The sequence below is a fragment of the Ursus americanus genome, chromosome 33, assembly GCF_024610735.1.
Source record: "Ursus americanus isolate L20-20 chromosome 33, mUrsAme1.1.p, whole genome shotgun sequence".
NCBI lineage: Eukaryota > Metazoa > Chordata > Mammalia > Carnivora > Ursidae > Ursus > Ursus americanus.
The window spans coordinates 13,321,205-13,345,169 of record NC_142159.1 but is presented as its reverse complement, the minus strand read 5'-3'; the positions used below and the strand labels follow the sequence as shown (position 1 = coordinate 13,345,169).

At 47.8% G+C, this 23,965-nt stretch overlaps 1 protein-coding gene across 2 annotated transcripts; it reads right to left on the bottom strand.

Moving 5' to 3' along the window:
* Positions 1 to 128: 128 nt before the first annotated feature.
* Positions 129 to 23,965, bottom strand: CNR2 (cannabinoid receptor 2). Of its 2 annotated transcripts, XM_087858381.1 has the most exons (3): positions 23,882 to 23,965; positions 9,729 to 9,933; positions 129 to 3,886 (listed from the first exon to the last, which is right to left on the bottom strand). In XM_087858381.1, the coding sequence occupies exon 3, from the start codon at positions 3,839 to 3,841 to the stop codon at positions 2,756 to 2,758; it is 1,086 nt and encodes a 361-aa protein (XP_087714507.1). In that variant the 5' UTR covers positions 3,842 to 3,886; positions 9,729 to 9,933; positions 23,882 to 23,965; the 3' UTR covers positions 129 to 2,755. The 2 variants fall into 2 exon arrangements, with proteins under 2 accessions (XP_087714507.1, XP_045638294.1); XM_045782338.2 differs by lacking the exon at positions 23,882 to 23,965 and having other exon boundaries at positions 9,729 to 9,992.

The window sequence follows — 23,965 nt, the reverse complement described above, 5'->3', positions numbered from 1 at the left end:
CTTGGGCTCAGGTCATGATCCTGGAGTCCTCGGATTGAGTCCTCCATCTGGCTCCCTGCACAGTGGGGAGTCTGCTTCTCCCTCTGCCCCTCCCCACCCCTTTTGCCCCCCACCCCCACCTCGCTCGTTCTCTCTCTCTCACAAAAATAAATAGATAATATCTTTTTAAAAAAAGACTCTATGCTGTTATCAACAATAGCCAAATTATGGAAAGAGCCCAAGTGTCCATTGACTGAGGAATGGATAAAGATGTGGTATATATATGAAATACAGTATGATTTCACTCATATGTGGAATTAGGAAACAAAACAGATGAACACAGGGGAAGGGAAAAAAAAGTGAGAGGGAAGCAAACTGTAAGAGACTCTTAACAAAAGAGAACAAAATGAGGGTTGATGGAGGGAAGGGGGTGGGGGATGGGCTAAATGGGTGATGGGTATTAAGGAGGGCAATCGTCATGTTGAATACTGGGTGTTATATGTAAATGATGAATCACTAAATTCTACTCCCAAAAAACGATATTACACTATATGCTAACTAACTAGAATTTAAATAAAAATTTGGGAGAAAAAAAAGTCTCTATGCTGGATTGTCAGGGACCCCTGGGGACCAAGAGGTGAACGTGGAGCTCATCTCATGGGAGAAGACTAGCCAGTGCCTGCCACTTAACACAGTCCATGATATGGGCTGTAATTGAGGGGTTGACTTTGTCCTTCAGGAGCTGTACTGGGTTCAATAATGTCCCTCCAAATTTCATGTACACTCAGAACCAGTCAATGTTTCCTTATTTGGAAATAGTCTTTGTAGATGTAATTTGTTAAATTAGGATGGGGTCATATTGGATTAGAATGTGCCTTAATCCAATGTTTGACATCCTTAAAAGAAGACGCCAAGAGATAAAGTGGGGGAGAGGAGGGCCATATGAAGATGGAGGCAGAGATTGGTGTTATGTTGCCACAAGCCAAAGAACTTTAGGAGCGGCCAAAAGTTGGAAGAAGCAAGGAAGGATACTCTCCTTGAAACTTTGGAGGGAGCATGGCCTTGGCGATGCCTTGATTTTGGACTTCTAGCTTCCAGAAGCTTCCATGAAAGAATAAGTTTCTGTTCTTTTAAGCCACTTGGTGGAAAAAAATTTTTTGTAAAGATTTTTATTTTGAAGTAATCTCTCCACCCAACATGGGGCTCGAACTCACAACCCCAAGATCAAGAGTGGCATGTTCCACTAACTGAGCCAGCCAGGCACCCCAGTTTGTGGAAAATTAGTATAGGAAATTAATACAGGACAGAAAATGAAGTATATTGGCATAAAATGAAGAAATAATGTTGAGTTAAGATCGCAGCAATCTGATGTTATAGGAATCAAGTATTATTCCTAATCAAGCAGAATTTGACTGAACTAGGCCAAGAGGTTAGTGGTAAAGGGGGCAGGCTTTGGAAACTCCAGCTTTGGGTACATATCAGCAGTGTGATCACAGGCAAGTGATTTTGCTCTTAAATGTTTCCTTATCAAAAAAATGAGGGTACCAAGACCGTCTTGAGGTCAGGTTATTGTGAAGACTAAGCAAAATACTTCATTTGAAAGCACTTATCCCAGTGTGTGGCACATAGTAAAGACTATAAAAGCCAGCTGGCATTTATGACCAGAGCACATAGTAGGTCTAGCTTACCTAAAGTTGCCTCAATTAATCCCTATCACATGACCTTAATGATTTCCTTCATTGTATCACCAGTAATTATCTTCTTTAGTGGCTGTCTTCCCACCAAAATGTAGCATGTAAGCCACATTAGACAGGGCCAGTCTCATTTATGGCTGCACAACCAGGACCTAGCATAAGGCCTGGCACGCATTTGTGAGATGGGTGCATGAGCAAATGAAGAGTGGACACCTTGTCTTGTAAATAGACAAAGGAGCTGAACTGAGGGGCAACGGGGAACAATTTGGGGGTTTAGGAAATCTTAGTGAATGTCTTCCTTTTTCTTGGAGTTAGGCTGGGCCATTGCCTGCTCCCAGTGGAAGGACTTCAGAGGGATCACAAAATTCTCTGAAAATTCTGTGTCAACCAGTCCCAGCCTCCCCTGTATTCCCCGGGGACCTAGGAGGTCACAGTGGCTGTGAGTGGAGATTATCAGGGTGTCAACTGGGGCCACTGCCCTAATAACAAGATTCCCTGAACTAGAGGCTTGTCAATTACCTATGAAAGAGGTGGATCAATACCCTTGATCCTCATTGTATCAAAATTTTTGGTCCTCAGTAGGAAAGGGTGACCAGAAAGTGGGGTCTTTCATAGCCTTAGAACCAAGGAGGTCCCAACAATCAAGCAAGAATGGGGTTGGCCAGCCATCCCATCTGACATCTTGAGATCCCAGGAAAATAATCCATTTGTCTTCTCAGATTTCCTCTGAGTCCCTCATTGCTGAGCCTGAAGGCTCCATCTGGCTCCTGTGGTCTCTGGAGGATGCAATCACTAAGCCATCTTGTTGGGGAGGTTCTCCTAACCTGAAAGTGCACTGAGCCTTCTCAGGCCTCTCGCCCACCTTGCCGTTCCTCACATGGCCTAGCTATCCAACAGTCTGCGTTGGATAGGCATGGCCAGGCTACCTGCCAGGGTCAGTGCCATTAGTCATCAGCAAAAAGGGGTAAGGGTCCAAGCCCCTAGGGCCTGGCTCAAGTAAGACAACAGGGTCAAGGCTGCTCTCTCCCCTCCAGGGAGTGAAATGATTCTGACTCAGCTTGTTTAAAACTGTGCAAGAGGACTCATCGGTATTCAGAGCAGTTTAGTCCTCTGGAATCTGGCCATGGGGTGATTTTCACATCAGCCTCTGTCTCAGTGACTGAGGACCTCGGGACTTCTTTGTTTCCTTCCAGCCTGAGTCTCCTCAGATGTTTCCTCCAGCGGCCCAGCCAGTGGTGGGCAGAGGAGCGGATCTCCCCACTCCGCAAGGCATAGATGATGGGGTTGACCATGGAGTTGACAAGGCAGAGCAAGGAGAAGAAGGCGAAGACCTTCTTGACCTGGTCACTTAGGGTGGTGGTCAGGCTGTAGACCATAAGGGCCAGTACCGGGAGCCAGCATATGAAAAGCACAGCCAGCACCACCCCCAGGGTCTTGGCCAACCTTACATCGAGCCTCATTCGTGCCATTCCTGGCACCTGCCTGTCCCGGTGTTCAGCCAAGCTGGCTACATGCTGATGGGCCTTCCAGAGGACATGGCCATAAGTGTAGATGATGCCAGAGAAGAGGAAGGCAATGAACAGGAGCCAGCCCAGCAGATAGTCATTGGGGATCAGGGGGAAAAGCTCAGAGCAGGGACTGGGACAGCAAGTCCATCCCATAAGGGGCAGGTAGGAGACCAATGCCGAGAGGACCCACATGATGCCCAGGGTTGCCAGTGCCCTCCCACGGGTGAGTAGGGCTTTGTATGTAGGTGGGTAGCACAGACAGAGGTAGCGGTCAATGGCAGTCAGCAGCAGACTGCCTACAGAGGCTGTGAAGGTCATGGTCACGCTTCCAATCTTCAGCAGGAAGACAGCCTTGGAATCCACGCCATGAAAGACGTGGAAATTCACAAAGTTGCAAGCGAAAATCACACTGGCCAGGAAGTCAGCCACAGCCAAGCTGCTAATGAACAGGTATGAGGGCTTCCTGCGGAGCCGGTGGGAGGACAGGATCAGGTAGAGTACAGCCAGGTTCTCCAGGGCACTTAGCAGGGCGAGGGCGGTGCACAACACCGCAATAGCTATCCTTTGGGAGCTGTTCAGGACCATGTACTCTTTCATGGGGTTGAAATCCAAGCCATCCTTACAGCCATTGGCTGCCCCCATCACCCAGCGTCTCTCCATGGGGTGGGTCCCTTGGCTCCTGCTGGGCTTGCCAAGAAGCCTTTGCTGTAGTACAATGAGAAGAAGAAAGGAGTCTTTTTCAATTAGCGCAATAATGACTTCACACAATCAACAGCTGAGACAAACCCTTTACCTGTGTGGCTGAATTGTATGTTGAAATAGCAATTTATATTTTGTTCTTTTATATTTTGCCCCCTCCGCATTCTAGTGGGTCACTAGGCCTGTACTGGTCGCCTTAGGAGAGGTATGTGGGAATTCAAGAAGCAGAGGTGGCCTGCGAGGTTTTTAGTCTTTTGTTTCCAAAAAGACTAATCCTGAGACGTCCCTTTGAAAGTAAGAGAAATATCCAAGGGCCAAAAATCAAGAGGAAATCAAAACCAAGAAAAAATAGAATCCAGAATGCTGAGATGGAGGGGATTTTTCCCATTGGTATTCTGTTCTGTTTTGTTTTGTTTGCCCGTTTGGTAAGATGCTTAGGTTTTAACAACGAAGATGAGACTTTGGCTTCACACCAGGAGTGTTGCCAGATAAAATATAAGAATCCAGGTAAATCTGAATGTCAGATTTTTTTTTTTTTGGTATAAGTATGTTCTAAATATTGAGAAACACCAAACCAGAACATCCAAATATTGTATGGGACATCATTAGACACTATTAGAAAGCAAAACTGAAATTTCTCCAGAGGAATATACTTTCTAGCCAGGTCACACAAGTTTCCCACAGGAAGGGGCCCATGGAATTTGAGCTCCCAACGCAAAATAACAAAATGTATAAGGACATGTGAACAAGAGTTTGTAGAAATGTCAGACAGTAGAATGAGGCTTTCAAGGGCTTCATGTCATTCTTGGGAATATGTTTAATATAATTAAGCAATAAGGAATCAAAACCATGAGTACATAATGGGAGACTCTCTAGGCATATTTGAAAAAGAATGAAGTAGGGGCACCTGGGTGGCACAGCGGTTAAGCGTCTGCCTTCGGCTCAGGGCGTGATCCCAGTGTTCTGGGATCGAGCCCCACATCAGGCTCCTCCGCTGGGAGCCTGCTTCTTCCTCTCCCACTCCCCCTGCTTGTGTTCCCTCTCTCGCTGGCTGTCTCTGTCTCTGTCGAATAAATAAATAAAATCTTAAAAAAAAAAAAGAGAAAAGAATGAAGTAGAATTTCTGGCAGTGAAAAATAAAGTCTTTGAAAAAAGAACCCTTAATGGTAGGTGAAAGAACAGAACAGATTAGCTGGAAAGCACTGATCCAGAAGGTAGATCGAAGAGATTTATCAAAATGCAGCACGAAAAAGACAAAGAGATGGGACAGATAAAAGAGAGGTTAAGGATTGAATGAAAAGTCCTAAAATATATCTAACTGGAATTTCAGAAGGGAAAAATAGAAGTGGGGGTGGGCACTGGGGAGGCCACTAGAGGGTGGGCTGAGAGTGGAGAATTGTCCAGAATTCTCCTTAGATTCAGAAATCACAGTGAACTACAAGCAGAATTTTATTTTATTTTTTTAAAGATTTTATTTCTTTACTTGAGAGAGAGAGAACATAAACAGGGGAGAGGGACAGAGAGAGAGAGAGGCAGGCTCCCCGCTGAGCAGGGAGCTTGACGCAGGGCTTGATCCCATGACCCCAGGATCATGATCTGGGTTAAAGGCAGATGCTTAACCAACTGAGCCACCCAGGCACCCCTACAAGCAGAATTTTAAAAACAAACTAATTCCACGTTCACATATATCATAATAAAACTTCAGAACACCAAAGACAAAGAGAAAAAAATTAGAAGCAATCAGAGGGAAAGGACACAATACCAGCAAATGAATCATAATGAAACTTCAAAGCAGGTTTTCCAACAGCAACAACAGAAGCCAGAAGAAGGGGGGGGGGACTAAACTATAACTCAAACTAAAGAAATACAAGTAGAGTTGTCGACGAACAGATCTTTCCTGAAGGAATATCTAAAGGGTATGTCATCAGCAGAAGGAAATTCTTCATGGAAGAACAGAAAGGCAAGAAGGAATTGTGAACAAGCAAGTTTCTAAATGTATGAGTAAGTAAAAATAATTGTCTGTATAAAGCAATAATAATAAGGCTAATGACTGATTTGGAGGGTATAGAAACAAAATGGAAGTAAAATTGTGAATGACAGTAACATAAGCCAAGAAAGAGGTGGAGTTGAGGCTTTATTTAGACCATCTTAGGCTTTTAAAAATCAAGCACCGTCTCTTACCTGGTTGACTTTGATAGCTTACTAACTGAGCTCCCTGCTTTTAACCAGACCCATCTTTAGTCTAATTACAACACAACAGTTAGAGGATCTCTTTAAAATACGTCAGATCATGCTACTCCTTTGTCCAAAACCCTGTGTAGGGCCCACTCCGTTCAATGTAAAAGCCAAACAAATACTTACAGTGGCCTAGAAGGCTTTATGTGTTCTGGCCCTATTACCTCTCTGATCTGCCTAATTATCATGCTTTCCTTGGTCAACCAGCTTTAGCCACATTGGCTGCCTGATGGGTCCAACCCCCTTGTCACAGGGCCTTTGCACTGGCTGTTCCGTCTGCCCGAGCACTCTTTCCCTAATATATGCTTGACTCAGGCTCTCACTTTTTCAAGTCTTGGCTCAAGTTTTACCTTTTCAATGACATCTTTCCTACTCTCTAATACAGTAATTCACCCCACCCTCCTGCTTTTCTGATCTCCCTCATTCTCTACGTTTCCCCACCCACATATCACTTATCACCTTCTAACATGTACTTTACCCTACATAACTTACCTATTTATTATATTTTATTGTTCGTTGTCTGTCTGTTCCACTAGAATTTACGTTCCATGAGGTCAAGGAACTATTTTGTCCTCTTATATAAGGTTTTAGAATATTATCTGATACATAACAGGTACTCAATAAATATTTTTGGACTTGAAGTGAAATGAAATTGCATAGTGAATGATTCTAGCATTTTTTTTCTCAGAAGCTGATAATTTAAGCAGACAACGTACTAATTAATAGAATGTATAAGATTTGAACATGCAATGAACAACCTGGGTTAAATAGTCATATGTGGAACTCAGCACCCAATAATTGGAGAATACACATTGTTTTCAAGCAAATGTGGACATTTATCAAAACTGACTAAGTCTTGGGTAAAAAGTAGATTTCAACAGATTTAAAATAATCCGTAACATACAAACCTTGTTCTCTGACCACAGTGCAGTTTGTTAAAAAAATCAAGAACTTAAACAGTGTAACTAACAAACTTCGTAAGTACGAAGCTTTAAAAACCCACTCTGGAATAATTCTTGGGTCAAAGAATCCGAAAAAGAATTAGGAAATACTTAGAATTGTAACATTAAAATCTGTGGGAAGTGTCCAAGCAGCACCGAAAAGGAAATGTATAGCCCTTCGTGCTCATATTAGAAAAGAAAAAAGACCAACGTGCTCAACATCACAAAATTAGAAAAAGAACAACAGCATAAATACAAAGGAGGCAGAAGACAGAAATAATAAGATCAGGAATTAATGACATAGGAAAGCAATGGAGACTAGAAAGAACTGGAAAGACTGAAGCCAGCGTTTTGAAAAGATAATAAAACAGGCAAACCTCGCCTTAGATTTCTGAAGAAAAAAGAGAACCCACACAGAAGAACGATAACGGCATGAAAGAGAAATGGTCGATGATCCTTTGAAAGGATATCTAACCTTAGTAGCAACCACAGAAATGCAAGCTCCACTTCCATCAGATTGGTGAAAAATGCAACCTGATGGTAGAGCGTTGGAGAAGGCGTGGACCAACGAGGATCGGTCAGCACCGCCAGGGGAGGGGGGTAAATGGGCACAACCATTTGGGAGAGCAGTTCAGCAAAATCTGGTGTGGTCCACGTGCCGCCGCCCTTGGATGCAGCAGCTCCGCTCCTGGGAATGTGCTCCCGAGGGATCCTGACACGCGTGACTGAAGACAGCTACAGCAGTGTTCATTTCATTCTCTTGTTCCTTCTTATTCATTCATTCATTCATTCATTCATTCATTCATTCATTCATTCATTTTTAACGTGGCAACTAGAACTGTAAATGACAGGTATCTCCCGTTGTGTTCACGGGGACAGCGCTAGCCCACACCAACGCAGTGTACTGCCCCCGGACAGCCAGGCCCAGGCATACTGCTCAGCTCAGCAGCCTCTGCCGGAAGCCCCGCCCAGCTCCCTTGCTCCACCAGATGCCCCGCCATTTCCCAGATAGTTCTACTTTCTTGCACCTTTTCCCGCACTTTCGCCCCAGGGTTCTTTTCTCGGGCTGACCTTCCTTCTGGACTCATCTTTCAGCCAGTGAAGACTTCCCTGATGCCCCGTCACACAGGAAGCTCCCAGCCCTACTCTGCTTAGATTGTAACCAGTGCCACACTAGGCTTTTCTCCAACCAGATTAATAATGGAACTAACCACCATTTGTATGGACTTTAAATTCTATAAAATGATTTCCAGAGCCACTATCTAATGTAATCCATATAACTTCATACTATAAAAATTATAAGTATTGGGGCGCCTGGCTGGCTCAGTCAGTACAGAGCTCAGTACAGAGCTCACTTAAATAAAATAAGGGGCACCTGGATGGTTCTGTGGGTTGAGCCACTGACTTTCAATTTCAGCTCAGGTCATGATCTTGGAGTCCTGGATGGAGCCCCGGATTGGGCTTCACGCTCAGTGGGGAGTCTGCTTGGGATTCTCTCTCTCCCTCTCTCTCTCTGACCTACCCCCCCCAACTTGTGCTCACTCTCTCTCTCTAAATAAATAAAATCTAAAAATAAATAAATAAATAAATAAATAAATAAATAAATAAATAAAATAAAAATTGTGAGTATTATTATTTCATAGATAAAGCAGGCTCAGAGTTATTAAAGCTCTGGTCAAGATCAGAGACTGAGACTTCATTATTTCTGGGTCATCAGTGCCTTGCACAATGCCTACACACAGTAGGTGCTCAATAACTCCCTAATGAATGAACCCCATTTGCATGGAAAGGGGCTGCCTCAGATGGAGTGGACTCCCAGTAACAGTGTGAGGGGGGAGGGCAACACATCCCGTATCTTGAAATTCCAGCCAGGGGCCTTGTTCAAGATACCCAATGCCTTGGGTTTCCCATTTCTCCTCTGTAAGATGGGTTTTGCAAGGATTTAAGTAAATTAATATAATACCTGGAAGTTATTATTATTATTATTATTATTATTATGAGCATCCTCAAATGGGGATAATTCACCTACTCCGTGAGGTTGTTAAGAATAATATGCCTGGCACATCCCGAGAGCTCGATCAATGGCAGCCCTTATTCTAATCCAGGGTTTTAAAAAATTTTTAAGAAGGCAGAACGATTTTTACAATCGGTGGTACCCCTATTCTTAAGTCAGGTAAAATCTGAGTTCATATCACCTATGCCCTCTCTTCAAGGCCGTCCAAAGAACAGATTGAAAACCTTTCATCTAATCCAGCTCCATCGTTTTAGCATCAAGAAAACAGTCCAAGATGTAATCTCCTGAGCTCACCCAACAAAACAGCAGCGGAGCTGGAACTAGAGTTCACACCCCCCAAATCACAAGACGGGACCCTTGTTCTGTAGGCACAGAGATGACCCTGCCCACAGAAGCTGAGGAGGGGTGTTTGCCTGAGACAGAGAGCAATTGCTGAATGTTGCCAAAGTCACACCTGAGCTGAGACCGGAAATGGGGCACCTTCATTCTCGGCCCTGGTCACGAATGAGTGACAGACAGTGCAAGGCTTTCTCAGTTCCCATGTCCCCACCCTGCCACTACTGGAAGCTTCCTCCCTGCACCCCGCTGTCCCAGCCAAACTCCCCCCTCCCCATATTTCCCTTAGAAAACAGCCCCCTCCCATCCAAGAATGGCTTACCCCGTGCAGAGTCCAGCCTAGAAGAGGGATGCCAGCGTGGGGGCTGCCGACATGTTGAGTTTCACCCAGGTCTGGGGTGGCCACCGACCTGCGGTATTGTCCAAATTAGGTGAGGGCAGGAAATGCAGGCCTTTGGATGGGGGGCCTAACGAGACAACATCCGACAGCAACAGGATGCACAGAGCAACAGGAAACCCTGGTTTCCCTGTGGGAAGATAGAAATACCTTCTGGAATCAGCGTGTCTGACTCCTAGACGGACGGGCCTCCTTCCAGGGCCAGGACATGTCTGAGTGCCCAGCATGGAGGGAGGCTCTGCAGGGCCACTAGTTCCCACCCTCTGCCATGGCTGGTCATGTGACTCTGGGCAAGCCCCTTCGACTTTCTGAGCCCCTTTTCTCACATGCGAAATGACAATGACAATACCTGTCCCATTCTCCTCGGAAAAACCGATTGGTGGCTGCCTCTACTGTGGCTTTTTCACTGGGTCAGCTGGGATGGGGTCTCAGTCCTTCCCAGGTGTGCGTAAGACTTGACGTCTGTGCCTTTGGCAGGGGAAAGGGTTCATATTTTTTATCCCTGCGTCAGGGGAGTTCCAAACAGAACCATTGCGGGACCTGACTCTGTACAAAAGGACGATTAAAAGAGAACCAAACCGCCAACCGAGTGCCATCCCCCCTAAGAACAATGCCAGAGCCCCAGAACTACCTGACACGCTTTGCTCAGACAGCATCTCCGAGGGGAAGAGGCTCCCGCAGCCTGCGGCCTGATGCTGAGTGCGTGGGAAGGGAACCCGCAAGTGAGGGGGTGGGGGGGAGGGGGAAGGGGGTTGCCCCTGGGGGGGGGGTTTCCTACCTGAACTGAAAGTGTGAAGTGAAAATGAATGCCCTAGTAACAGCTGCCCCTGCATTCCCGTGTTTAAAGCCAGGGACAAACTGTGAGGTGAAAAGAACGCTCTCTGCGGCCACTACACCTGCAGTGAAAAGCTGAGATTAGAGGCCAAGAGCCATCATTTTTTTCTGAGGAATTGGGGGGGGGGTGGATTCCAGTTCCTGTTCTGCTACTGAGTGTCTTTGGGCAGCTCCCTTCTCCTTTCTGGGTCTGTCTTTTCTCATTTATTTATTTATTTTTAAGATTTTATTTATTTATTTGACAGAGAGAGAGAGTGAGAGAGCACAAGTAGGGGGAGCAGCAGAGGGAGAGGGAGAAGCAGGCTCCCCGCTGAGCAGGGAGCCTGATGCAGGGCTCGATCCGGGACCCCGGGTTCATGACCTGACCTGAAGGCAGACGCTTAACTGACTGAGCCACCCAGGCACCCCTCTTTCCTCATCTTCAAAGCAGGTGGGTAGACTGGGTGATTTCTTAGTTCTCCTGGGTATTCACCACGTTGAATCCCAGTGTTGCAGGTTTTGCAACCGGATCTCTCTGGATTTGAATCCAGCTCTCTACTTTATGGGCTGTGTGACGTTGGGCAAATTACTTCACCTCTCTGGGCCTCTGTTTCATTCATCTGTAAACTGGGAGAAATACCACCATATCACATTGTTGTGCAGATTAAGTAACAGATGTTTACTAAATTCGTGGCACTGTGCCTGGCTCCCAGCACACGCCCAGTGAAAGGCAGGAAGTGACTCAGTTAAGTGAATTTATAGGATTTTACAGGATTCTGTGCTTGAGTCTTGTCTGACCTTCACCCGAGAGCTGAGGCAGATAGAAAGCTCTCCATTTATTCTCAGCTGACACTTTACCACCATGAAGGCCAAGCCATCACATTTTTAAAAAACCTGTTTGGAGGCTCCTGGCTGGTTCAGTCAGAGCAGCGTTTGACTCTTGATCTCGGGGTGGTGAGTTTGAGCCCCACATCGGGTGTAGAGATTACTTAAATAAATAAAACTTAAAAAAATAAAGAAAAATAAAAACCTGTTTGGGGCGCCTGGGTGGCACAGCGGTTAAGCGTCTGCCTTCGGCTCAGGGCGTGATCCCGGCATTATGGGATCGAGCCCCACATCAGGCTCCTCCGCTAGGAGCCTGCTTCTTCCTCTCCCACTCCCCTGCTTGTGTTCCCTCTCTCTCTGGCTGTCTCTATCTCTGTCGAATAAATAAATAAAATCTTTAAAAATAAAAAATAAAAACCTGTTTGACCTCAATGAACTTCTTGACCTGCTTCCCAGCAGGCTGGGCTCTTGGCGCTGTGTCCCGCTGTAGGAAGGGAATCATGAGGACTTCCTTCCACATTTCTTCTCCCAGTTCCCCTCCGTGCTTGATAGCACTTGGCTACAAGTTGCAAGGAAGTTCTCTAGAGTTTTGGACTGTAAGCTATTGTCCTTTGCCCAAATCTTATCTATTTTTTTCACGTCCTATATCAAGGCCACCTTCTTCAGGAAGCCTTCTCTGATTTCCCCCAACCCCTCCAGGTGGATGAAACTCACTGAGTTCTGCTGCATGGATCACTGTCTACCTTCTCTTCTTTGTGTCAATAATATGTGTCTCCTCTTGCTTCCTGGACTGTGAGCTTCTAGTTTTGAGAGTAGAATCTGGGTCACGGATGGATGACATCTTTGTATTCTAGTCTCCCTCTCACTGAAACAAAGTTCTTTTAATGAGGGGTTCCAAGCTAAGCTAAGCAGCCCTTATGGAGGTGGCAGTCAGCCCCGAGAAGCCAGACAATTAGTTGGTCCCCGAGCCACCACTCCCTGTTCCCAAGCCATGACGGACATTGGCCATTGGTCCCAGTCCCTCTCAACCTGAGCCTCACCACGAGCTTCTCACCATAGCACTGCTTACCCAGGAGCCAGAATTCTGGAAAGAGATGAGAATCACGAACAGCAGGTCTAAAGCAGAAAGTAAACTAAAGGGTTGGCAACGTCCAGGCTCTTGACCTTGAAAACAGACAACTATGGACTATGGTCGTCACCCGAGGGGAGGGGGGACAGCATGTGGGCGGAGGAAATTAAATCTCTCCTGTGGTGTAAGTCCCAGAAGTTTACTGATGCAAGTTAAAATATGGAAATTATCCTAGGGGAGAGATGCAAAGGGATGCCCAGACTGATTTCTTCCTTCCTTCCTTTCTCCCTCTCTCCCTCCTTCCCTCCCTCCCTCCTTCCCTTCCTCCTTTCTTCCTTCCTTTCTTCTCTTCTCTTTCTTTCTTTCTTTCTTTCTTTCTTTCTTTCTTTCTTTCTTTCTTTCTTTTTCTTCTTTCTTTCTTTTTCTTCTTCTTTTCTTTCTCTTTCTTTCTTCTTTCCTTCCTCCTTTCCTCTCCTTCCTTCCTTCCCTCCCTCCCTTCTTTCCTTTCTTTCTTTTTAAAAGATTTTTTAGAAATGCATTTATTTGACAGAGAGAGAGAGTGAGCACAAGCAGGGGGAGCGGCAGAGGGAGAAGCAGACCCCCCTCTGAGTAGGGAGCCCAACCCGGGGCTTGATCTCAGGGTCCTGGGACCATGACCTGAGCCGAAGGCAGACGCTTAACCAACTGAGCCCCCCAGGCGCCCCCCAAGACTGATTTCTTTAATACATTTCTCCTGGGATTTCCAGCACTTGAGCCCAGGGCCTGGCATAAAGTAAGCACATAGATATTTTAAAATCAACTTATTGAATAAATGAATAAATGAATGAATGGACATTTCCCAAATGTCCATTTGGGAAAAAAGCAGGCTTCTTCAGAGAGACTCTGTGTTTTCTTTTCCCTCAGCTGCCAGGAAGCTCAGAACTAAATCCGATACAAGCCTGTTGTCCTGGGTCATTCAAGGTTGGTTCCTGATTCATTTCTTCTTCTTCTTCTTCTTTTTTTTTTTTGGTGGTTTCTAATGCGTTGCTTTTATTTCCACTGCCCTAATTCATAATACAGGCCACCTCCAGTCCTTTAAGGAAAGAATTTGTAATTTATAGAATTGGCACAAAGGATCGTCATTAAGGCCATTCTCAAACGTCTAGTGGTTGGCAAAGAAACTCACTCCCCGTGAGTCTGTCCTGTGGGGCTGGAAGACTCCGTCCCAAGTCTGCAGTCCACTCACCGTTCATCGCTCCCACCCAGGAGTCTGTGGGGCCACTGCCTGCTGTCTGGAAAGTCATCCTCCCTGGACCTTCCTTCCTCATCTGTCTGTATCATCTCCAGCCTCCCTCCTGGGAGGCATTAAGCTAAACGGTGCCTGAGGCCTCTTTCCCCCGTAGCAAAGCTTAAGGGCCAAGGCTTTGGAACGAAACCTTGCAGGTTTCACATCCCAGCCCTGCCTTGGGTGGGCTGTGTGACCTGAGGGCAAGTTCTCAAACTCTCTGAGTCTCAGTTTCTTCATCGGTGCCTGGGGAGACTATTATTATCCCCATTCTTGATGTGCAGATTAAATAATGATTTAAAACAACGAAGCAGTAGGGTGCGAGCCTACGTGAACTGTGGTGTGTTTGTGTATGACGTGGTGGAAAGAAAAGGGTCCCAAGCTAGGAATCGGATGCTCAGGGTTGGAGCCTGGCTCTGCCACCAGTTGGTTCTATGGAGAAGACCCTTTCTCTCTTTCTCCCCAGTACTGCCACCCGAAAAGATGATCGGAGGGTAATGATGATGGGGCTTGGCATTGGACCAGCGCTCTCCACACATCATCTCATTTAAACCTCAAAACAACCCTGCAAACCTGGTATAATTATTTTCCATATTTTACACATGAGGAAGTCGTGGTCCAGAGATTTAAGAACCTTGCTGGGGGCCCCAGGAACCTGCACTCTTGTTCACTCCTTTGAAGGCCGAGGGTCCACCCTGTCATTCTACATTCTTTAATTCTCGGTAATCAACTAACGAATCTGAAATCTCCCCACAGCACCGTTTTGTTGAGTCTTTTCAAATATCTTCTTCCTTTTTTCAGCTACCTTGTACTCCAGCAACTTCCCTTTCAGAGAATGAACTAATAATGCCCATATCGTATTTGACAGTTTGCACAGTGGGGGAGGCCTCATGACTGGTATCGGAGGCAGGTAGCTTTTCTTTCTTTTTTTTTTTTTTTTAAGATTTCATTTATTTATTTGACAGAGATAGAGACAGCCAGCGAGAGAGGGAACACAAGCAGGGGGAGTGGGAGAGGAAGAAGCAGGCTCATAGCAGAGGAGCCTGATGTGGGGCTCGATCCCATAACGCCAGGATCACGCACTGAGCCGAAGGCAGACGCTTAACCGCTGTGCCACCCAGGCACCCCGGCAGGTAGCTTTTCTTGAGCAAACAGGTTTGGGGAAGGCACATCACCCAAAATTCGCAGCAAGTGACAGGCAAAGCTAGGACTTGAGCCCTTGTGCTATGACAAAGTCACATTGGTAAAGGGACATGACTGAAGGCATGACATAACCCAGGGCGATTGCCCTAATGACAGACGCAGGCAATCTTAACCCCAGGGCCAAATCACACCAATTCTCTTTCTGGCTTTTTCCTCTTCTGACCAGTTTCACTCAGTAATGCCTCCTGTGCCACAGTGGGGGGTCTAGATTATAGTCTTATCCCCACCAACCTGGTGAAGTCCTGATCTCCTCACCCCCAAGGATTTGCCAGTCAGGCTCTTGGGCTTTGGAGTCGGACAGACCTGACTTCCAGTCCTGGCATAGCCAAGTGTTAGCTCTGTGCCCTCAGATGGAGTCACTACTTTATTCACTTGTTTTCCTCAGTTTCCTCATCTGTAAAATGGGAATAATGAATAGTACATCCTTCATCGGTGGTGGTGAGGCGCAAGGATTCATTGAGATAGCATCCTGCTTAATACAGTGTCTGGCCCACCGTGAGCCCTCCATTGATGGCAGAAGACATATATCTGTTATATACACTATAGAGACAATGCGTATAAAATATGCATGCATCTTACAGCTTTCTCCTCACTTCCCCAAGTTCTTTGCTAATTGGCACCGAATGAGGGTGACAATGTCCTCTCTGTCATGCCCCTGGGCTGGTGGTGGGGGGTCAAGGAGAAAGGTCGAGAGGCAGGAGGTGGGGGTGGGTCAGTGTTAGGAGAGCAGAGGGAGAAGGTCCTGTTTCCATTCAGGATGTTTGCAGGTGAGTGAACAGGAAGCTGAGAATGTGCTGGGGAGTCTGATGGATTATTAACCAGGCCGGGCTGAAGAAATTGGCACCTGTCAGCCTGCAGTGTGGACAAGAGCCCTGGGCCAAGGAGACAGGATTCTGGTTCCAGTCCGGGGTGGAACCGATGGCTGGGTAACCTCAGGCAAAGCTGTCCTCTTCTCGGTGTGCTCGTCTGCACCACCAGTGGGTTTCTGATGACACCTCGAGGGTCCTTCCAACAGGGGGTGTTGTTAGGTTGCAGACGAGCTGGCGTGAGAAAGCCCGCTCCGAAAGCCTGGAGCAGCAGTTTTCAAACTGTGTGCTGTCAGCACCCCTTCACCCTCCTAAAAGTTACCCAGACCCTAAAGGGCTCTCATTGACGTAGATTACATCTTTTACTATTTACTGTATTAGAAAATAAAACTGAAAATTAAAAAGTATGTTGAATGAACCTATTACATGTAAATAGAAATAACATATTTTTAATGAGAATTTCTTTGGTGGGAACCTCTTCATTGTCTGACAGCTGGATTCTCATCTCTGCTTCTGCATTCAGCCTGTTGCCATATGTCATTGTGCTTAAAGTAGGTGAAGAAAATGAATTTGTCACTGTCCTTTGGTACTTCCTTTGTGGCAGGCGCTGGAAGAGGCTTTTTACCTGTATTGTCTCCTTTATCCCGTACATTGCACTTGTGGATAGATTGTCTTATTCCCCCCCACTGCTTTTTTTTTTGAGAGGGAGAGGTGGGGGAGGGGGCAGAGGGAGAGAGAGAGTCTTAAGCAAGCTCCATGGCCAGCACAGAGCCTGATGTGGGGCTCCATCTCACGACCCAGAGATCATGATCTGAGCCAAAATCAGGAGTCAGATGCTTAATCAATTGAGCCACCCAGGGATCCCTTTCCCTGTTTTAGGATGAGGAAGTCGAGGCTCAGCTAGACGGATTTGCCCAAGGTCACACAGCCTGCAGGCGGCAGAGGCAGACCTCGGACCTAGGCTTCTAGGCTGGTGAGAGACCCTGTGCTCCGAAGGCAGGCTCACCTGGAGGGAGGGGCATCTTTCCCAGGCTTTGGGCAACAATCTCTCTGCTCTCCTTTTCTCTTTTCCTCCCTGGACTGTTTGCTCCAAACAGGGCGTCCAGCACCACGCGAGAGCTGCCAAGGGCAGTGGAATCTCAGCCCAAGAGAGCAGGTGCTCATCGTCCGTCTCATCCTCCGCCGTCTCTCAAGTGCCTGGAACACTGCCTGGCACATTGTGGCTTCTCAATAAATATTTGCCGAAAGAATTGGTGGAAGGACTTCTTTCTGATACTTGTGAAAATCCTTAAGGAGGGTGACCTTCTTCAAGATTTTCAAAGGGGACACAACGGATCTTTTTATAGAGGGAAGGAAGGCCCATGGAGTGCATACCAGCAAGCAGGGCACGCCTGGCTTAGCATTTCAGAAGTGATTCACAAAGGATCTATGGCAAGAGAACTCAGGACAAGCCTTTCAGAGCCTCACTGCCCCGCTGTAAATGTGAGGATGAGGGTGGGATCGTGGGAGACTGAACCTTAACCCCGACAGCTTGCTGTGCCAAGCATGACTTTGCAGGCGAAGTCAGCTAACCTTCACGGTAAGCGAGGGAGGGCGGTACTGTCATCATTGCCTCTGTTTTGCAGACAAGGAGACAGACGCACGTAGAGTTGAAGTGTCTTGCCTGAGCTCATACAAAAGGGCAGAGCCCAACTCAAATCCAGGCTCTGGTCCATAATCATCAGACCTTCTGCTCCCGGTTGCTCAGCTCACTCCTACAGCTTCCGCCTGGGGACCTCTATCCTTGCTGGGGGGCTCTTTGAAATTCTGTAAGTAGTGTAAGGTCCCGTTTCCCGCTTTGCCAGAGCCCAGGATTCAGGGTCTCAGGCGGTCCGATGACATGTGTCTTACTTCTGTCCCAACAGGGAGCTCCCCTGTGATTCAGGGCATGTCACTCCGACTCTCTGTTTATAATAGGAATTAAAAGGCCTCTGGGGCGCCTGGGTGGCGCAGTCGTTAAGCGTCTGCCTTCGGCTCAGGGCGTGATCCCGGCTTTCTGGGATCCAGGCCCACATCAGACTCCTCTGCTGGGAGCCTGCTTCTTCCTCTCCCACTCCCCCTGCTTGTGTTCCCTCTCTCGCTGGCTGTCTCTCTCTGTCAAATAAATAAATAAAATCTTAAAAAAAATAAAGGCCTCTACCTCTCTTTCAAAGAAAACCTGCTACAGAAAATTTTGAAGACGCAGTCACAGTAAAGTCTAAATGGCTGATCACAGCGCATGGATCTCCCTGACCCTGAGGGTAGCTTCCTACAGGTGAGAGCTTGGTCATTGGTCGTTGGGAAGGTGTGTGTGTGTGTGTGTTGGGTGGGGGAGGTGGGAGTGGGAGGGCGTTTTAGGGAGCATTTTTTTTAAAGATTTTATTTATTTCAGAGAGAGAGAAAGAGGGCACAAGTGGGGGTAAGGAGGGGCAGAGGGACAAGCAGACTCCTGTTGAGCAGGGAGTCAGATGCGCGGCCCGATCTCTGGGATCAGGACCTGAGCCGAAGGCAGACGCTTAACCCACTCAGCGACCCAGGCGTCCCAGTTAGGGGACATTGTTAGAATCACACCTGGAAGTGGCTGGTCACCCCTTCTGAACGTGGAGTGCTCTCTGTAGGGCAAACAAGGCCTTATAACCGGGGACAGAGAGGTATTTGAATCATGACGAGGACTTCTCAGCCTGGTTCTCCCAGCAACAGTCGGAGTGGTGGGGTGACAGAGCTGTGCAGGCCAGTTCTTGAAACACAGTGGTGAGCATGACAATAATAGGAAGTAACATTGAATGAGCGCTTGTTGTATACTGTATGCCGCACACCATTCCGTGCACTTGACATATTAACTCATATATTCTGCATGACAAGCCAACCAGGACACTGGTAGCACCCCCATTTTATAATTGAGTAAACTGGGACCAGCGAAGGGGCTGATTCACAGGCTCGAGGGCACTCACGTCTGTGTGGTGACAAAGTGGCTAGAGGTCACAGGGACAGCGGGATGCGGGCTGATGAAGGAATTAAACCTGGTGTGGGCCGTCAGGCCACGGAGAGATGAGGAAAAGTCAGAGATGGGCCAGACATCTGGGGAAGTGGCGCTCACGCACGCTCCGCCTCCTGCTCTGTGACAGGGCGAATGAACACGCCCTTCTGCCTGTTTGCTTTGGGGCCCGGGGCAGTGAAGGGCAAAGCACATGACCATTTCTGGCCTGGGGTTTGGGATCAGACCCAGTGTACTGATTCCCTTGGTGAACTACTTTGCAAGGAGACCTGGCTTTCCATCTCCTGCTTCTGTAAAGAGAGGTGATAAACAGATAAGGATCAACTGAGACTAAAAAGGAAACTTACAGGGGCGCCTGGGTGGCTCAGTTGGTTAAGTGTCTGACTTCTCAGGTCGTGATCTCAGGGTCCTGGGATCAAAGCCACTGTCCGGCTCCAAGCTCAGCGAGGAGTTGGCTTGTCCCTGTCCCCGGCCCCTCCCTTGCTCATTCTCTCTCTCTCAAATAAAAAAATAAAATCTAAAAAATAAAAAAATTAAAAAAAAAGGAATTTACAGACAGAGGTTTAAGAGGCAGCCCCAAGTCACAGTCGTGAGTTCCAATCTTGCCTCTTATAAGATCCACGGTCTTTGGGGTCCCTGAGCCTCAGTGTCTTCATCTGTAAAATGGGGATAATGAAAGTACCTCCACTTAGGGCTGTTGTGAGGAGTAAATGGGGAAGGTGGCATGTAATAGTGCCTGGCTGGCACTTAATTTACTCTCAATAAATGTTAACCATCATGTTTATTGTCTACGTGCCAGGCTCTCTGAGGATCGTGCCCCAAATGGAAAGAGTAAAATAAAATATAATGAGGGGGTCGGACTGGAATGTCTCCAATCTCTTCTGACTCAGGAAGTGTTTCACAGTAATATATCATGTTAGAAGCCCCAGTGGGAATCAGTTGAGCCATTTCATGATTTTGTATGGCCCGTGAAGAAGGAAGTGATTTTAAGTCAAGTGCGCTATTTTCAATAAGCACATCAGTTCGAAACTTTCCCTTACGCTTATTTTAAACCATTTAAATTATATGCATGATACGTAAAGATAAATTCTGACTTCTCCTCACTTTCCCAGTGGCCCCTGAGCTTGATTTACTTTATATTCAGGACAGAAGAGCGTGCCTGGTCGGTTGGTGAGCATGTTTTATTGCGGGACCAAATGGACATTAAAATAGGGCTGAGATGTCACAAGAGAAGGGAAATCACTTTCAGGACCGGAGGGTTTAAATTCTGGCATTTGATGCTTAAAAAGCCAATTTGAAGACTTTTCACGTTTGTCGTGTGCAAGAGAAAATAGATCTCAGGTCCCTGTTGGCAAGCATCTCTCTGCATGGGCCCTGCAGGTGTAGACCACCTTTATGCCCGACATAGGCGAAGAAAAGAGCACATACTATGTTCTCTTTTTAACACTCCTTGAAATTTGGGGAAGTGCAAGAATTTCCCTGATAAGCTATGGAAGAAATATGATCAGATAAACAGGATTTATGAATCTCGAGGCAAATTTGCAGGGGAGGTATCTTTCTTTTCCTTATTTCCTTGTGTTTCTGACATCAGAGTTCCTTTTGCATCCTGCCTTTAATCACTGGCTCATTAAGGGTATAAATTAAATAATAAACGATGAAAAATAAGACCAACGTAAAACTAAATATCAGCGAAAGCCACTCCAGTGGCCAAATGATAAACATCTGGTTTGGGAGGAATTAGATCATCATTTGTTTGAGCACCACTAACTTCTGCTTTTGATTCTTCTGTTTATCCTAAGAAGCTCTCACCCTGAGAAAAATATCTTTTAAATAGCAAAATAATTATTCACTACTTTTTTAAAAACATGGAACCAAGCTCCAAGATCCTCTAATGGTGTGAACCTTCTGGAACACCTCCCTTCCTGTTGGGCAAAGCTGGTGGAAAGTAGTGAAAACACAGACCTGGGCTTGAGTCTTGTCTCTGCCATTTACCTGCTGTGACTGAGCCTTGGTGATCTCATCTGCCAGCGGGTACTATTAAGATAGGACTCATGTGAGCTCTTGGAGAAGGTCTGAGAAATACCTAGCACCCCCCTCTTGGTTCTCAGCAGGCTCCCATCCCCTGCTTTCAGCTCTGTCAGATCCCCCCAGGACCCAGACAGATCCACGGAGACACACAGAGGACGGATTCACTGTCCAGCAGAGGCAACACCATGAACGCAGCTGTGGTTCTCAGAGGAACTTTAGGGTGGCCCCAACCCCCCAGGGAGAGAAGGGCAGAGGGGAGGGGGGAGCTGTGGTGGGAAGGGCTGCCTCTGATTCACCATGTGAGCAGAAGATTGGGGCCTCCTCTGCAGGGGTAAGAGCAGGTGGGGGAGAAGAGAAGCAGCAAAGCCTATAGGACACCCAACCCGACCCATTTCTACCCAGAGGTCTCGCCAACATTCTCCAGATTTGTATGAGATCCCAGCAGCCTTCCCTCCCTCGCTTGGCTTTAATGACCGGGGGGGGGGGCTCCTCCCATTCTGGTCTACTCCACTGGTCTGTCCTTTTCTTTCCTTGGCATTTGGGGTCTTCACTGTATGGGGGTGGGGCAAGATACACCCCATGCTCTGTAGACCCTATCTCTCCAGAGGAGATGGAGGGAAGAGGGAGTAACGGTCTTAAATTCTTTTCTGAGCTCAGCTGGAAGAGAGCCGATGCTTCCTCGAGCCTGCGTTGCACCAGAGCACTTTGGAGGAGCTCTCCACGCCCGTGTTCCCAGAGGGTTCTCACCGAAGCACAGGCGGCTTTGCCTTCAGACAGCACTGGGTTTGACTCTTGGCTTTGCCATTTATCTCCAGCTATGTGACCTTGGGCAAGGTCTTAATCCCGTGTGAGCTTCAGTTTCTCACCTTTCAGATGTGGGTGGTGACAGTGTGTCTCTGTCAGGGCTGTTGTGAGCACCAGACGAGAGAAGGCAGCAGTGCTAACGGAGCTCGGGCACGTAACGAATGCTCCATAAACGTGAACTTAAGAAAACAAATGAGCTTCCCTTTGAGGCAGATTGCTCATGTTTTGCTTCATTTTTGGAGTTGGAGAAACTGCGGGTTAGAAGAGTGATGTGAGGGGCGCCTGGGTGGCTCAGTCGGTTAAGCGTCTGCCTTCAGCTCAGGTCATGATCCCAGGGTCCTGGGATCGAGTCCTGCATTGGGCTTCCTGCTCAGCGGGGAGTTTGCTTCTCGCTCTGCCCCTCATCCTGCTGTGCTCTCTCCCTCTTTCTCTCAAGTAAATAAATAAAATCTAAAAGAAAAAGAAAGGTGATGGGACCCATCCAAGGCCACCTGACGCTTTGGTGAGGGGGCTTGGGTTTTCCACAGGATCCCGTGATTGATAGCACAAGTTTTGGAGTCCACAGAGCTGGACTGGACACTGGCTGCACTCTTCCTTGGCCGGGTGACCTTGAATGAGTCACCACTGCCCCTGAGCCTTGATTTTTCCTTCTTTGTAAGATATGGCTCCTGTCTCCCTTCAAAGAGCAGCCTTGGTGTCTCCTGGCCCAGGGACGTTTTGCAGGGGTGGAGTAGAAAGGAGAAACTGTCTGAAGACAGCCCTTTTTTTCTGTTCTTTGTGAAAACCTGAGTGCAGTGAGAAGGTGAAGCCGGGATCCCAGGTGGGTGGGGAGAAGAGCCTACATCTGTCATCCAAAGCCAATGACACAGGACAGATGGCCCCAGGGTCACGGGTCCCTTGAGTGTTGACATCCTGGGTTCTGCTGCCTTGGGGAGATGGTGGGAGCCTCTGGGTGAAGTTACCAGGTAGTAAACCAACCCTGAGGTTACACCCAAGGCACAGTGGTTTCAAATCTTGGCAAAAAAATCTGGACTCCAGGAGTGCAAGGGAAGTGGACAGGGCTGGACTTCAGGGAATCAAACCCCTTTGGACGATGGGCATCCATCATAGGAGGAGCCAGGGTGGCATGAAGGCCAGGTGCCCTCCCTTGGTCTGTGTTCTCTGTGAGCCCCTAGGATTCGATGTGCCGTGCAGGGAAGTGAGAAAGCTCACTACACTGAGACCCCATTTCTCACCAGCCCAGTAGTGCGAGAGCTTTGAGTCCTCCTGAACGTGCTTTAATAAGAATGAATAAAAGAACATTCTGTGTACATCTGAGAGCACAGGGTAAGAGTAACAGGAGCAACAAGATGAGGAGGGAAGAGAGGAGATGCCCTGGAGGGCTCTGCTCAGCTGAGCCATGCTACCATTTTGCTCACCTTAACCACCTGGTCTTAACCTGCCAAAAGGTAAAGGATGTGGTTCACTGGTCGAAATTGATGCTGGGGCCAGGGTCGTTGGGGTGCTGCCTCCCAGGGCCTATCTAAATTCCTCTCGAGCCCCTCCTCTGCCTCAGTCCTGACCTCTGTGTCCTCGAGGTGTCTATCTACCTCCCATTCAAGGGAACAGCAGCCTGCAGCCTCATCGTCCTCATCTCCACTCCACAGCAGCGGCAGACGGTGTGACGGTCAGAGGTCCGCCGTAGGCATCTGCTGAGCCCAGGTACCCATCTGGCGCCAGCATCACCCAGCCAGCCCTCCCCACAGGCCCATGCGTGCTGGTCTTGGGCCCAAAGTTCTCAGAAGAGGGAGCTGAATGGGAAGGACGGGGGCTGATTTTCCTAAGGCCATGGAGTCACCAGTGCTGAGAGTCACCTGGGTGCTTGCGCAGGGCACACCCGTAAACACCACTGGCCTGCTGAGTGGAACCTCCACGGAGCCGACCCCTGGCCTCCTGGGTCTAGTGTGGGGCTAACACTACTGAGCCGCCCCGGTCAGGCTGTCTGCATGTTGGCGACGGTCTCCTTCTGTGAGTGCTGACTCGTGGTCCTGTCCAAGGGTGAGGCCCGCACCAGCCCCGAGTCCTCCGGTGAGTGGTCCTCACACACCTTAGGAGTCCTCCTCCTATGGTATCAGTTTCCTGGCCCCAGACAGGCCCCCCAGCTTCTTATATCCCCGGGGGGAAGGGGTAAGTAGGAGCACAGGTTTCACACAACACAGGTTTTCTGAAATGCGGAAGGGGCCCCAAATAAAGCAACAACAGAAAGCTACTCACGGTGGTCTGTGGCTGAGCTCCCTGACCCAGCTGGGTGCTGGGGTCCTGGTGGCTGTGGGTCCAGGAGCTGGCCCTGGGTCCCAG

Excerpts from the sequence above, each read along its gene's own strand:
- CNR2 (XM_087858381.1), bottom strand. The coding sequence starts at position 3,841 with ATGGAGAGACGCTGGGTGATGGGGGCAGCCAATGGCTGTAAGGATGGC.